The sequence below is a fragment of the Nestor notabilis genome, unplaced genomic scaffold, assembly GCF_000696875.1.
Source record: "Nestor notabilis isolate BGI_N333 unplaced genomic scaffold, ASM69687v1 scaffold16638, whole genome shotgun sequence".
NCBI classification, from domain to species: domain Eukaryota; kingdom Metazoa; phylum Chordata; class Aves; order Psittaciformes; family Psittacidae; genus Nestor; species Nestor notabilis.
This window is the reverse complement of record NW_009938883.1, coordinates 31262-46794: the sequence shown is the minus strand read 5'-3', so window position 1 is coordinate 46794 and position 15533 is coordinate 31262. Positions and strand designations below refer to the sequence as shown.

The following is a 15533-nucleotide window of genomic DNA, read 5'->3' as shown; positions in this document are numbered from 1 at the left end:
GTGGGCAGGGAGAAATCCTATCTGTTTGCTGAATTAGAGAGGGAAGGGTATCTGGGGATGCAATGTTCAGTTAGGGTTTTCTCTTCCTTTTTATCATTTCCTTTAATGCTCTTCAGTTTCCTAAACCTTTTTAGTTTATACATCAACTGGATGTGAAGTGGGGAAGGCTTTGAAACTAAATAGTTCGGTTAGATGTCATTTAATTTGTCCTCTAGTTCTTGCATACCTGAGTGAGTAAAGGTCACCTCTGTAGTTACCACAGTGTGAAAGTATTCTCATTGAAGCCCTGTGCAGGAGCCAAGTCACATATTAAAGTGCCTGAACATGGTTGCTTATAGCCTACAACTTCCACTGGGGAGCTATTAATTTCCCTGAACATCCAGCCTCCAAAAGTATCCTCGGATGCTCAATGATACCAGTTTTTATATGTGACATAAGTTTTCTGGAGAGAGTTAACTATATTTTGTAAGAAGCACACCATTTTAGGCTTGCTAATCTAGCTCTGAATCAAGAGAGAGCATGAAAGTTTCCTTGATACTAATTGCTCGCAATTAGTGTGGGGGATTGGGGAAAGCTTGTACCTGAATACAATGTACTGAAGGTTTGGAGAGAGAAAACAAGTAGGCAGTACTCCTCCCTTTATTTTAGCTGATGTTTCTTCCTCCCTTCTCCAGCCCCAAATGGGGGGGGAGAACAGGAAGGATGGTAGTAAGCAAACATAGTAACATAATTTTCTTGAGAGGGCAGAGCAGAGTTATGGTTGAAGGTGTTCTGTTTTGTTTTTAAACAAGACTAAATGCTAAGTCTGTCTTGGTTAAAAAAAGTAGTCCTACCTCTTGTGGTTATCTTCCACTCCTCCTTCTCCTTTTATGCTAAATACCATAATGCTAGTGGGTAGACTGGCATTTTTTAATGTTTAAATAAAATTAGCATTTGAAGTGCATATAGTGGAGAAAATTCTTGTTGCCGACTCCCTCCTTTGTGGCACTACTTTAGTTTGGCCTACCAGTTGCAAAGGAAAAAGCCTAACTTCTTAAGATCTTTGTTCATATTACTGGCAATTTGGAAATCAATCCACAACTGATTTCAGATATTATGTAATTCAAAGCAAATGTGTTATCTGTGTGAGTTCTGGAGCAGCAAAGTTTTGCAGCACACTAATTTTCCAGCATTTATTTCTCAACTCGTATGATTAGCTGCCTTAAAAGAGCATTAGTTGTGCCTTTCATGTTAATAAAATGCAGATTCTCCTTAAAAATATGATGAAAAGCTGGCTTGAAAATCTGACACACCTTAATCTGTGCTGTCCACCATCGTTCAGACATTATGGTACATTTGAAGGCTCTCATTCCTCCTCCTCATGGAGCTTTGACAAGGTTTGAGGGATGAGACTCACAGTGGGACAGGTTCAAAATTAAATAACATAGTTCAACACCATAACCAGTAGCCATTTAACCAAATATTTAAAGTGTCATTTCCATAATGGAGGCAAAAATCACCTTGAGGTCTAAATCTGTAAGTTCAGGATTTTAACTTCATCACTTAGGCTCTCAGTTTATCCAGAATGTGGAAAAATGGGGTGGGTGGCCTCATTTTTACGGTTATCTAATGACAGTGCGATGCGGCTGTGCTTGGCTGGTCACTTCTGCAGAGAGAATACACTCAAATCCCAAAATGGTTTTCCTATAAATATCGATGACAGGAATGTCGGTTGGAAAGGATCTCTAGAGGTCGTCCAGTCATACCTCGCTTACCCTGAGTCTGGAGGTTGACCAGTGCAGCCTGATATAAAGGCTTTTGCACTGCTGGATTGTGTCATATACATTTTTTTCATATGGGTCTTGAGTATCACTAAGGATGAAGGTTGCACAGACTCTCTGGGTACCCTGTTGCAGTGCAGCAGTGCTGCCCTCATCGAGAGTTTTTATCTTCTTTTGTAGCCATTGCCTCCTGTTCTGCCATCTACCACTACTGAGAGGTGTTCAGCAGTGTTATTTTTGTAACACTCCTTGAAGTTGTAGTAGGCTGCTGTTAAATCACCCCTTATCCTCTCCCTCTCCAGACTATGTCCAAGTGCCCTCAGCCTCATCTTGGGACCCCAAGGACATTTTCTTGAGGTCCCAGTATTCTTTCTGTGACCTTGCCAGAGCTAAGTGAAATGCTGGCCTTTGCTCTGCAAGCTATGCTTTGCATTATGTAGCCCATTACGCAATTAAATCACTTCAGACATAATTGAATGTGGAAGGTGTTTTGTCCATAACTCAAATTACCAGCTTTTAATTACTTGAAAAAGTGGGCTTGGCATTCCAGCAGTCTGGTCAGAGCCTGCTTGTTCCTCTCCTGTTGCCTGTTGGGGAAAAGGGAGATACAAAAACCAGGCTTACAAAATACTGGGTTATGAATGTCCTTTGGCATATTTTTCCATTTCGTAGAATGGTTTGGGTTGGAAGGAACTTCTGAAGGTCAGCTAGTCCAACTCTCCTTGCAGTGAGCATAGACATCTTCAACTAGATCAGGTTGCTCAGAGCCTTGTCCAGCTTGACCTTGAATGTTTCTAGGAATGGGGCATCTACCACCTCTCTGGGCAGACTGTTCCAGTGTTTCACCACCCCCATTGTAAAAAATGTTTTCCTTCTATCTAGTCCAAGTCTGCTCTTTTTCAGTTCAAACCCATTATGCCATGTCCTACTGCAACGGGCCTACTGAAAAGTTCATCCCCATCTTTTTTATAAGCCCCCTTTAAGTACTGAAAGACCATTATAAGGTCTCCATGGAGCTTTCTATTTTCCAGGCTGAACAACCCCAACTCTCTCAGCCTTGCATATTTTCAATGTGAAATAACCTTTGTATTTCCCTGTGTCCTGTTTCTGCTTAACAGAATGGAGGTTTGCTATAGGGTAAGACATTTTCTCCCTTCTTCCCCTCCCCCCATTTGCAATATAGCAACATGTTGGCAGTCTTCTCCCCCGTCTTTTGGAGTTTTGGGTCAGTTTGACAATGGATAGCTGTATTACGGATATTAGTGTCTGGGTTTGTCCTTAATGTAGCTTTTGTCTTTGGATTTGTTAAATAGCTGTATAAAATTTTAGCGAGGCAGTACATTAAGTCTACTAGATCCCTTGGTTTCTGGCATTCAATAAGTTTTTGGTTGCAAGTAAGTATTCAAGCTCCTTATTGGAAACAGTCCTCAAAAGGAAAAGAACTGGAAAACTGGTGAAGTGTCACAGGTCGTAAAACTTCTGTAGTAAGTTAGAAGTATGAGTGGGTACATATTGTAATGCCTTATGTTAAAAAAAAAAAAAGCAGCATTGTTAAAAGGAATACAAAGTTTTTTCAAATAGATTGTTATTCGTGGTGTTTTGCAAGCTTTTCCACAAGCAATTCTTAAGGATATTTTTGCAAGTGTGATCTGTTTCTGTAAAAGCAAGTAGAGAAATTGCTGGTGGTTTTAGCAGAAAAGAAGTTCAATCTTAGCAGCTGGGCCTGATCCCTATTTAGGCACATGCTTTCTTTCAGGTTAAATTATCGTAACCTTTTTTGTGTAGTAACTATTAATTTCTGCCACTCTCGGATGGTGTGAGCCTGCACTGTGTGGCTCTGGGTAAGTCTCTATAATTTTCCTGCAGGGTGAACCTATCAGAGTCCTTGTGACTGGTGCTGCTGGGCAGATTGCCTACTCACTGCTCTACAGCATTGCCAAGGGAGATGTCTTTGGCAAAGAACAGGTAATTTACACTGAATTATCACTTATTCCTGCCACATAGTAATCATTGAATGGTTTGGGTTGGAAGGGACAGTAAAGACCATCCAGTCCTAATCCCCCTGCCATGGGCAGGGCCATCTTCCACTAGACCAAGTTGCTCAAAGCCCCATGCAACCTGGCCTTGAACACTGCCGGGGATGGGGCAGCCACAGTTTCTCTGGGCAACCTGTTCCAGTGTCTCACCACCCTCATAGTAAATAATTTCTTCCTAATATCTAATCTAAATTTCCCCTCTGTCAGTTTAAAGCCATTCCCCCTTGTCCTGTCACTACATGTCCCTCTCCAGATACCTTGTGGGCCCCTTTAGGTATTGGAAAGCTGCTGTTAAGACCTCCCTGGAGCCTTCTCTTTCTAGACTGAACAAGTCCAACTCTCGGCTTGTTTCCATAGGAGTAGTGAATAAGCTGATGTCAGAACTGCAGTCTGAAGCTTGTTTTCTTCTAGATACTCAGACTGATATACTGATATGCAAATAGTTTATTCTTTAAGTGGGGAAAATTAATTCAGCCCTGCTCTGTTATACAGTCTTTCAGTTGCTAGTCATGCTGGAGTTCTTCGATTTTCTGTAAATGGATTTTAAGTCTTGCAATTTCTTATAGATAACAAGAAAAATTAATTTTCAAATCATGTTGCACCCAACTTAGACTAAACCATTTCTTTCTTTGCAGCCTCTTATTCTTGTGCTGCTGGATATCACCCCCATGATGACTGTATTGGAAGGTGTGGTGATGGAGCTGCAAGACTGTGCTCTACCATTGCTGAGAGGTGGCCAAAAGAGTTTTTCTTATATCTATAATATGCTGTAGTAAACTATTGCATTTATGAGTTCCTGTAGCTGTCAGGAAGTTAAGCAGAAGAAAATATTACGTGATCCTTTCTTAGTTTTGTATTTTATGGAAGATGCTACTGTAAGTATTACAGTACTTAAAAAAAACAAGCCCAACCAAACATGTAGGTATGAGCTCTTCTACAAATCAAATCTTTGTTTTGAATTTAAGGGAGATGAAGATTTCATTTGTGTTGGTACTTGTCACTGAAAATTTTTTTTGTAAAAGTGAAGAACAACCTATGTACATATGTGTATATATATTTGGATAGAGACATGTGAAAGGTATCTTTTTTTACATAGGTTTCTCCTGCATTTTCAAAATTCATATCTAAAGCTTTAGGTATATGTTTGTGTATATAAACCATTTACTGGCAAGTATTTAATCTGTGGATTAGGGCCAAACAAATACACTTGTATTTTTTGGAATGGGTAGGTGGTGTTGTCAGATCAGGTTATATACTATTTATGAACCAAAGAGTATTCTCATTAACACTTTGCCATGAGTATTTATCTTACTGAGATTTGTTTTTTACCCTTTTTTCAGAGGTCATTGCAACAGACACGGAGGAAGTTGCATTCAAAGACCTTGACATTGCAATTCTGGTTGGCTCCATGCCAAGGAGAGAGGGCATGGAGAGGAAGGATTTACTCAAAGCAAATGTGAAAATTTTCAAGTCTCAGGGTGCAGCCTTGGACAAGTATGCCAAAAAGACTGTGAAGGTGAATACAGAAAGTAAATTTAAAAGGTTATCTCTCTTTTGGGTTATGTAGAGACCTAAATATGTTGTGGAATGTTACTGTGCAAGCAGGACCCTATTCAGTGCAGGCGTTTCTTTCCTTAAGCCCTGGAAAATACACCACAGTCAAGGTTAGATGAGTCACAGTATGTTAAATAGGTAGATGATTTGGTCCTTAATTTGTTTGGTGAAAAAGGTAAGTCTTGCATTGTATTGCTGTATTTCCACACATACTCTGAACTGGTTACCATTAATTCTAAAAAACCCTCACCAAACTACATTAAAAAAATAAAGAGCAGTATTCTGCTCATTATCTCTCTTCTCTGGGAGAACTAAATTATCTACATGCAGCTGCCTACTTCATATCCATCTGTGGCTTCAACATAATGACCCTTAACTTCAGTATCAATATGGAATTACAGTTGCACAAAAAAATCGGCTTTATTTAGGTTGTTTTCGTCTTGGTCTTTGGAGCATTGGAAGCTTTTAATTGTTCTCTCTCAGATTCCTTCAGCACAGTTAATGGGATCATGTGGCTGCTCTCCTACTGCTCTTAATCTCAGGCCCAGACTCCAACTGTGCTTTGTAACTGACTTTTTAATGTCTACTTCCTCTGCTGATGAACTTCCTACTGCTTCTAAGACTTGTTTGCTTCTTTATACAGTAGGAATAAAAACTATCAATATAACTATGCAGACTAATGGAAAATTTACTGAACTCTCTTTCAAAAGGGGAAATACAAAGGAAGGTTTGCAGATTATTGTGTGTGATTGAGGGTATATGGAGCTTGACATTAATCATTTGAAGCACATTAGTAGATGAAGGATGAATAAAAATCAGTTTTCCATAGCAAGAAATTGATCTAAGTTCAGGCAATATTTTACTTCTAACTGCCTATGAACACTGAGATAAGTAACTTCTGGGTTTCTTAATTAGAAAGCAATTATATAAAGCAGTGGCAGCCAATCTTGAAAGCATTTAGAAGGTGATGGTGAATTCACTGTGGGCTGACTAATGTATACGTATCTGGCTTTCCCTCTATCTAGCAGCATGAGTTTTGCAGCCAGGCTGTGGGTAAGTGTACACATTTCTCTAGAAGTCTTGTTCTCTTTCATGTTTGAATGTCAAATTATAAAGAAAATACCTAGCTAGAAAACATTCTCCTGTGCAGTTACAGAAGACTCGGTGACTATGAACAGTGCACATGTAAAAGGATCTTGTTGAAGACAACCAAGAGATTTAGAAAACTTTATGATAGCTTCTTTGAGGGCAAAGCCATGTATTTCCATTGAGGGAGCTGTTTTGAGAAAACAGGTTCTTCATCTTTCCACATTCTCCTTACCCTTTTTTGTTTTTAGGTTGTGGTAGTTGGGAATCCAGCAAATACTAACTGCCTCATTGCATCAAAGTCTGCCCCTTCAATACCAAAGGAAAACTTCAGCTGCTTAACTCGTTTGGATCATAACAGAGCTAAGTCTCAGGTAAAAAGGGCCTATCCAAAGTAGAAGGCTTTCTGTTGTCTCTGCTAAATACAAACAGAGCAATGCTTTCAAAGCAGCTTGTGAATTGAGGAGCTGAAGTTAATACAACGGACATCTTTAATTTCCAAATAGATTGCTCTGAAACTTGGCGTGACTGCTAATGATGTGAAGAACGTCATCATCTGGGGCAACCACTCCTCCACTCAATATCCAGATGTTAACCATGCAAAGGTAAATGTGAAAGGAAAGGAAGTTGGAGTTTATGAAGCTATAAAAGATGACAGCTGGCTGAAGGGAGACTTTATCCTGGTAAGAATTGGGTTTGTTTTGGTTTTAAATGGTGGTTGTGTGCCTCCTGCTTTCTCCTAACCTCATATGAGATGGGAAAATATGTAACTGATTGACTTAGTGAAGCAGCTCTTGTCTCACTAGAATAAGTCATCTTCAGATAGCTTTTCCCTATTAGTTATTTGCTCTTGAGAAACTTAAGGCATTATGAAAACCTATGTAAATACTCTTAGAAAACACATTTGGAGTTTTGAAATTACTCAAGAAAAAGAATTATGATTATAGCTCAGGTGCAATTCATCTGACACACGAGCACCACTGATACTTCACTATGGTGACTTTTTTGGGCAGCTTTGCAGATGAGGTAGGATGATCTTCCATTTGCTGCTCCCCACCCACCAAAAATAGCCCAGCAGCTCTCCCTGTGCACGTGCATACATGTGCACATTGCACACATACTTTCCAAATCTAAGTTTGTGGCCTTGTCACTAGCATTTCTGAACAGTTAATGTGGAAAATCTAGAAACACCTGAAAATGTTTTAATGTAGAGTAATAATAAATAGTAATGTAGGGTAGTAAAACAAAATAATGGTATTAATTGATCAAAAGCACAGGCTAACTAAATGCAATATAAAATGAAACAAGCATTACTAAAGCTGTTGGTGAATGTGTGACTCCAAAGTAGCTGTACTTTGCTTGGTATTGCGATGTCACTAGAATGCTGACAGCCAGGTACAGGTACTCTTATCTTAGCCAAGGCACCCTCAGCTTGGGACTGAGGATGTGTTTTGTCATATGATCATGCTCTTCCCTATTGTGGTTTTGGATATAGCTTGTTCCAGTTCATGCTTTTTGCTGCAGAATAAATGATTGTGTGCTGGCAACCACAGTTCATGAACCGGAGTGTAAGCAGAAAACTGTCCTTGATCCTGTTTTATTTTACGTGGCTGAGGCAGGATACTAGTTTGGCCTTCTAGGTACATTGTAATGTTGGTTTATGCTAAAATGCTTCGCCTAAGATAAGAAGATTTTGTAATTTTTGCTTTCTAGACTGGGGTCTGGTTGGTGTAGAGCCTTACCAAAACTTGGAAAACTGTACGGGTTAAGAAGCTATCCTAATTCTAAGAAGTGCAATTCTTAAATACATTAAATAAATGCATTAAATAAATGCAGCAAATAGTTAAATGAGAGCAGCAAGTAGTTCACATTGCTATTCAGCAAAAAACCTTAATTGCCAGTGTTGCTCCAAGACATCTGTGCTGTCAACGTATATGAAGTCTCCTGGTGGTAAAAGCTTGAAACATCTGGTTGGTATGAGAGAAGTCAGTGGGCTGCTGGCTGTAAAGCAGGTACTAAGAAATGAGCCAGCCTCTGAAATACTCCATTATATTTTTATCTTGGCAGTCTAGACTGTATTTCTGGATTGTGTTTCATGTTCATTTAGTGATAAAACTGTATTTTTACTGATGAAATCAAATAATGATATAAGGTGTGGGTTTTTTTCTCATGGCATTTACTAACAACGCTTAAAGTCATGATTTTGCTGGTTTACAATTTAGTTGTTGGGGTTTTTTTTCTTAATTGCAGACTGTTCAGCAACGTGGAGCAGCTGTTATTAAGGCTAGGAAGCTGTCCAGTGCAATGTCAGCTGCCAAAGCTATCTGTGATCATGTGAGGGACATCTGGTTTGGCACTCCAGCGGTAAGATGTTACTCTTGAGTAAGTGCTAGTTTGCTTAATGCTTTGATTACACGCCTGTGTCTTTGACCTCAAATGTGTATGTGTGTTCAGAGGGGGAAGAATCTGCCTTTTTCTGGAATAAAGTGTGTCATAGAATATGTAGTAGATTGGAAATGAAGATTTTGCTTACTTCTAGCACTGAAAAATGTATTTATCTCTTACTTTTCTGGTTTCAGGGGGAATTTGTTTCCATGGGAGTCATTTCTGATGGCAATTCTTATGGTGTTCCAGAAGACTTGTTGTATTCATTCCCTGTTGTGATCAAGGTAACTAGACTTTATATCCTTCCGGACCTTCTGCAAGATCTAGCTAAACTGTGTTATGAGCTTATTGACAGCAGTGTTTTTAGTATGGGACTGCAGTTGCTGGGATGTGGGGGTTTTAGCAGCCTGTCACAGAGGGAACCACTATTAATCATTGTGTAGTAGTTGTCAAATAAGTACTGATAGATAAGTAGAATCTGTCCTGACTAGCTGGTGCTGGTTGCGTTCCTCATCTTAAAATAAAATTAACTTCTGCCTGATGTAGTTTTTAAGGCCGTAAACTTTGTTTCTTATGCTGCAAAGTTTCTTTGTTGCAGACTGAAAGAAGCTTGTTCTTATATGGAGGAGCTTCTTACTTCTTTGCTTTCAAACAGGACAAGACCTGGAAGTTTGTTGAGGGTCTTCCTATCAATGATTTTTCTCGTGAGAAGATGGAGCTGACTGCTAAGGAGTTAGCTGAAGAGAAGGAGACTGCTGTGGAATTCCTCTCCAGTGCATGACTAGATCCTGAAGAAATACAATATGATTTAAGAGTGGGAGAATCTAAAAGTCGTCTCTAAGTCTGCTACCAAACACTATTGCTGTATTCAAGTCAACTGTTTGTGGCAATTGTGCATTTTAAAGTCCTTATGCTTACTGGTACTGTTGTGCCTGTTGAGTTATTAGCAAAAGGTTATTAAAGAAGTAAAACTAGTTTGTTGACCAAAATTTTCTGTTCAATACTAGTTGCTTTCTTTGTATGATACAGAATAATTGTTTGCCTCAGCCTTGGCTTCTAACGCACAATCCGAGTTTTGATTAGCAATTGGCACTATTGGAACTCAGTCTGTGATCACTTCAGCATCCTATAGCTCAATTGAAAATGAAATTAGAATGCCAATAGTTCTTCTCAAACCAGTAGTTCAGTGACTCATCTGTCACTGGACAGACTCCAAGTATATACTGTTCACTCTGGTTATGCTTACGATGTTTGTCAATAGAAATATTAAAAGATGCTTCATTGTGTAATGGCTAAGAGTAGTTTGTTGTGCTTTATTTGCATGTTTTAGTTGTGTAACTAGCAGGATTTAATAGTACAACATTAAAAACTCTGAAAACCTATTTTAACAAAACAAGGGAAGCTGGTTTTAAGAAGCTTTATTGATGACTAGCACTTCCATTTGTTTTTTCCAGGAAAAATTGCTTTATGTCAACATCAGACACAAAAGCCTCAAGACAGGTTTATACTCCAGCACTACAGTTCAAAAGCAGTGTTGGTACTGTAGCTCAGTATTAATTTCATTGTAGCTTCAAAGCCTTTTGTTCCAGGAGACAAGGACTCACTTGATTAAGACCAAGTGAGGTTAATATACTTGTTTGAGAATTTTCCTGGTGCAGCCTTTAACTTCAGGAAGGTTCAAATACATTGTTCTGTAATTATTCCTTTGCAAACACACAGGTGAATGTTGCTGTGACTCTTCTAGACTCCTGCCTATAGTAACCCACCTTATGTAGACTGAAGAGATTTCAACTAGGTTTGCTGTTCTGGGAGTTTCTTAGATGTACTACTACCTGTTTTGTTTGTTTTCTAAGCACTTTAAGTAATAGTAATGGTATTTTTCTCTTACACATAATGCCAATGTTAAGTTGTCCTGTTCCAGTATAAGTGTTTCTGCCTTGTACTAACACAAATCTTGGGTCTGTCATATCTGGAGTTATCTCATTTTCCTTTTTCTGGTTTGTTGTCATTAAATGAAGATTCAAAAAATAGAACTATTTTGACAAAAAAAAAAAGCTTAAGCTGAATTTTAAGGAAATGTAATGGTTTCTTTGAGGATTTATCAACTAGAATATAAAATAAATCAGCAAACATCAATAAGCTTATCCTTAAAAATAAGTCTGCTCTCAGAACATTACTGTAGCAATTAAGTACAGTGACAGTAATGCAGCAAAGACTTATTATACATAAATAGCTGAAAAGGAAAATGAGCATTTTGGAAAATGGGAATACCTGCTGCAGCACAGGCCAGCTGGAGACAGCACAGTAAGTGCATGCCTTGAATGTTTATGAAGCAGCTGTTTCAAGAACTGATTTGTTCTTGCAGTCTTGGGAATCGTCAAGTAGTGTATATACTGTATTTTTCCACTGTTTTTTCTAATTCCTCTAAACCAGTTGGAGTTTAGCTGTGGAGAATTGATAAGAAAATTTCATACTTCCCTCTTTCCATGACAGTTTGGAACTTGTGCAGAAATTAGGGAGGTAAGGCAAGCTGCCAATGTGATGACTGCCTTCTGGTGTTACAATACAAAGTAAGTGAAATCTCATTTCAACACGAACCTCAGGACCAAAGGAATTCATTCCAGTAATTCCCTACAACTTATTTTAAAACAGAGTGTCTTAGAGGAGGTGGTTACAGTGCACACTGTTACTCAGTTTAAGAAGGGAACAGGCTAAGTAAGAAAAGTACACATCTGTGCCTGAAAACCATAAATAAGATAGGACAAATCCTGCTGGTGTGCAGGGTGTTTTAAGCCATACCTACAGAAACGTAACATAGGGAAGGAGCTTTAAAAAAATGTGGAAGATCTGTCTCTTCAGGGGGGTTTGATGTTTGTTTTAAAACAGCTTTCTCCAGGAGACAACTCACTTCTAGTAAAGCAATGCTTACAACACTTAGTGTATCCGAACAATTGTGTAATTAACCTCAGTACTTGATAGACTATCTCATGACATATTTAACTCCTTAACTTAACACTTGAATCTACATTTGGCTCCTCTAATGAATTTTAAGCACTTTGTATTTCCTCCAGGCTTCTGTGAAGCAATTCAACAGCAAATCTCTCATCTGGTCATTGACCACATACTTCACTGCTATCCCACTACTTACAAATTTTTCAGGGGTGGATATTCTTTCTGTTCATGTTTCTGAACTGTTTTGTCCTCTGTTCTGCTATCTGCAGTTTCTATATATCTGGGAGTTTCCCTCGTGCTGTCATTAGCTGGTTTTTAATTATTGTATTACTTTGTACAGGCTGCAGTGTGTTTGCAGGGTGCTTTGCTTATCCCTTAGTAGATACATGAAAATATGCATATGGAAGCAAAAAGAGTAGCCATCTGCTTTTCCCTCTGCCTTTCAGACTGTCAGTTTTCGAGTACAAGAGGAAACTTGCACATTGCTACTCCAAACCTACAATATTAAGTACTTTGCTCTTCACTGAAATGTTTCTATTCTGTGATTTTGGTTTTTTGAGTGTTAGTGAGCTGGAGGACATCATGAGGCTGAGAGGACTGGGTTTCTTCATCCTGGAAGACTAAATGCCCAGAAGAGGGCTCTTCTCAGAAAAGACTACCTAATGGGAGGATGCAGAGAGAGCAGAGCTAGGGTCCATGGAAGATCAAGAGGCAATGGACACAAATTGTGACACCAGAAACTGATTTATCAAATCTGAGGGTGACCAAATACAGAAGCAACCAAAGCCTTGGAACTGGCCTAGAGCAACCAGCTATAGGTCAGCCCTGTGTTGAGCAGGAGTTTGCACTGAATGACTTCTAAACCACTGACTGAAAGAATGACTTCTAACTAATGATTGAAAGCCACTGAATATGTTCATACCAACTGCATCTTGTAAATAACTAAATACGTATCAAAAATTATTCTTTGGTTAGTGATGAGCATATTTTCAGCACATACAAACTTTCTGTGCAGGAAGGGATTTCACATCCAGTTTTTACTTGCTGATTCCTTCCGCAAGAGAACAAAAGCTAGGACTTCAAACAGCAGCTCCCAAGTGAGTACATACATGCTTTCTTTGAGAAACAAATCCTGGGGTAAATTAAGATTTGAATTGTCAGATCCACTCTAGAAGGTTTCTACATGCAGCAGCTGAGAACATTAGGGCTCCTGGCTGAATCTGTGTGTTGGGGGAAAGGCTCCCAGGGAAGACTGAAAATTGCTCAGTGCAACTGACATGCTTTGTCACGGAGCACCTGGAAAATGCAGATCCCAAATCCTCCCTTCATGCCAGTGAAAGATGTATGAGGTGCAGGCTTCTAAGCTGATCTCTTTGTGCTTTCTTGACAGCTTTCTATGCCCAGCAAGAATTCTTCTGAGAGAGAGAAGAAATAAAGCTTTTCCCCAAATGAATAAAAACTATTTCAAGTTTGTCTCACATTGCTGTTCTCGTACTGCAGCTATTCCTGCTATTTTTTACAGTCACTGCGGGTGAAGCTGGAAACTAGCTCTTACAAATGAATCTAAATCAACATGATGCTGATGCTCACCACAAAGCTTTGCACCCTGGGCATATCTATAAGGCATCATGTCATATCAAATCCCTAGGGTTTGAATCTCACTTTGCACAAGGAAAGGCAAGTAAAACAGATGCAGTGTGCTTTCAAAGCACTAGATTTACAGAACAGAGGAAAGTTGACATGGAAAAGTTTATTAGAATTATTTCTTTCTTTCCCCCCACTTCCTGTGGTTTGGGGACTTTTTTTAGATTTATAGACGCATTTTGAATTCCAAATAGCAAATCCTAAAGGATAACTACAGCTTGGTTGTAATGAAAGAGGAACTTACATAAATACAACTATTTGCAGCTGAAAATTCAGGTATTTTGTGTTCAAATACCAAGTTTTGTTTTGTTTTTAAACATTCCAGCAACTTCTTAAGTGGCAGCTTTGCATGGGAGCATGACAAATGCTATTGTATCAGAACAGAGGCTGACTGGTCAGCGGCTTAAAATAAAATACTATAGCTGCAGGTAAATAGAGAAATTAGTAGCTAGAGATGCAGTCTTCAGCTTAGCCAGAACTAAGCCCATTGGTTTGGTTTTACAGGATCTTTAAGTGTGCGTTTTAATTTATTACTAAAAATTTAATTGCACAGAGACTTTCTTTTTTGAAGTCTGCTACCCACAATTGTCAAGGGGGCTGTACCTAAGTGATACAAAGGGTTTGCACAGAGATGTTTGCCTACTTTCCCTCAAAATATATAGTCATCATACAACCTGGGAGTTGCTTAAATGCATTAAAAGCTCAGCTCAAGCTAGCTTGTTGTTATATGGAGGGGCTCTGATGTTTGAGTACTGATGAAATAGACTGCATGCACAAATCTGTGGGCACTCAGGACTTTTCTGTGGCTGAAAGCCCTGGATTCAGGCTATCCTGCTGCTGTGGCTCCTGCTCCTTCTCTTTATCCATATTGCAGCTGACGAGCAAAGCTGGGTCAGAGCATCTCAGTGGAGAGAAGAGGTGACCACTGCCTTCCCAGCCCTCAGCGCTAGCACAGATGTTGTGTGCATCCGTACACATGCATACACATTAACTCCACTGATCATCATGGAAAACCTCTCTGGAATCCAAAGGAACCACCTGACTGACTGTCTTTACAAGCCAAGACCTTCATGGCTATCTTTAAGCTACACAGATTAATGATTATTGTAGCAGGCAACTAATAATACTTCGGACAAAGGTGAGCTTTTATTTGTTATCAGCAGTACAGCAGCCAGGACATATCTGAGCAGGTAATTCCAGCCCAGCAGCTCAGGTTAGCTTCAGTGAGCAGCTGGACTGAGTTGTGCATCCTATAGCTTTGGGGTGTTCAGCAGCAGAAGTGCACATATACGTGTGCAAAGGCAAAACACTGAAGCTAAATCAAAGGCTGAGAAAATACACATTGCAGTTTGCTAAACTTTGGGCTCTAGTTTTTAAATCAACTTAGCATTTGTAAAGCCACAGTTTTGTGATTTCCAGAGATCCAGCATAGCCCTCTGTCATGAATTTTTCACTTCTTATATATAAATATATTTAGTTTTGCTTTCTCATTCACGAGTGTTTCTCAACACAGATGGCTTGAGTTGTTTTAAAATGAGACCAACAATACACCTTGGCTATTGTGACCCTAATGAAAAAAATTATTATATGGTTATTTCATAAGTGAAGAGGAACAGAATCCTCTCAAAGCTTGAGATGGAGGATTTAGAAACCCACTAATAAACCAGCATGGGAGTTATTTCAGGAGCAATTTGAACCCCTGCTGAAAGCTCACTGACAGATACTTAATAGTCTGGCTGAAAACTGGTTTATAGGAAACCAAACAGCAACTGAAGTGGATGGTTTTTGGGAAAAGCATTTTAAGTTTTTAGTGCCACAGTAAATACTGCCCTGCATGGAAAGCCCAGCCAGGTCTTTCCTGCAGATGGTGGTGGTTCTCTTGGTTGGGAACATGGCAATAGAATGCTTTGCCCATAGCTTTGCGCTTGCGCACTCGCGGGAGGAGAAGGAAGAACATTAGGGCTTTCTGCTGGAGGGAAAGCATAATAAGTATATTTAGCTAAACATCTTCTGCATGCTGAGCTGACAACAGGCTTTTTATATATGAAGATGCCTGACCGAGGAGAGCACAGTGTGAGCTGCTTACGCCAGCAGGCTTGAGCGCCAGCCCCAGAGG

The 15533-nt window shown here is 39.4% G+C and overlaps 1 protein-coding gene across 1 annotated transcript; it reads left to right on the top strand.

Annotated features, from left to right (window-relative positions):
• Positions 1-3606: 3606 nt before the first annotated feature.
• Positions 3607-10102, top strand: MDH1 (malate dehydrogenase 1, NAD (soluble); the record flags this gene model as incomplete). Its single annotated transcript, XM_010019584.1, has 8 exons — positions 3607-3725; positions 4432-4528; positions 5137-5312; positions 6688-6810; positions 6943-7119; positions 8687-8800; positions 9016-9105; positions 9477-10102. Coding segments are annotated over 8 exons (1022 nt in total), but the record flags the coding sequence as incomplete, so codon positions are not given.
• Positions 10103-15533: the final 5431 nt, after the last annotated feature.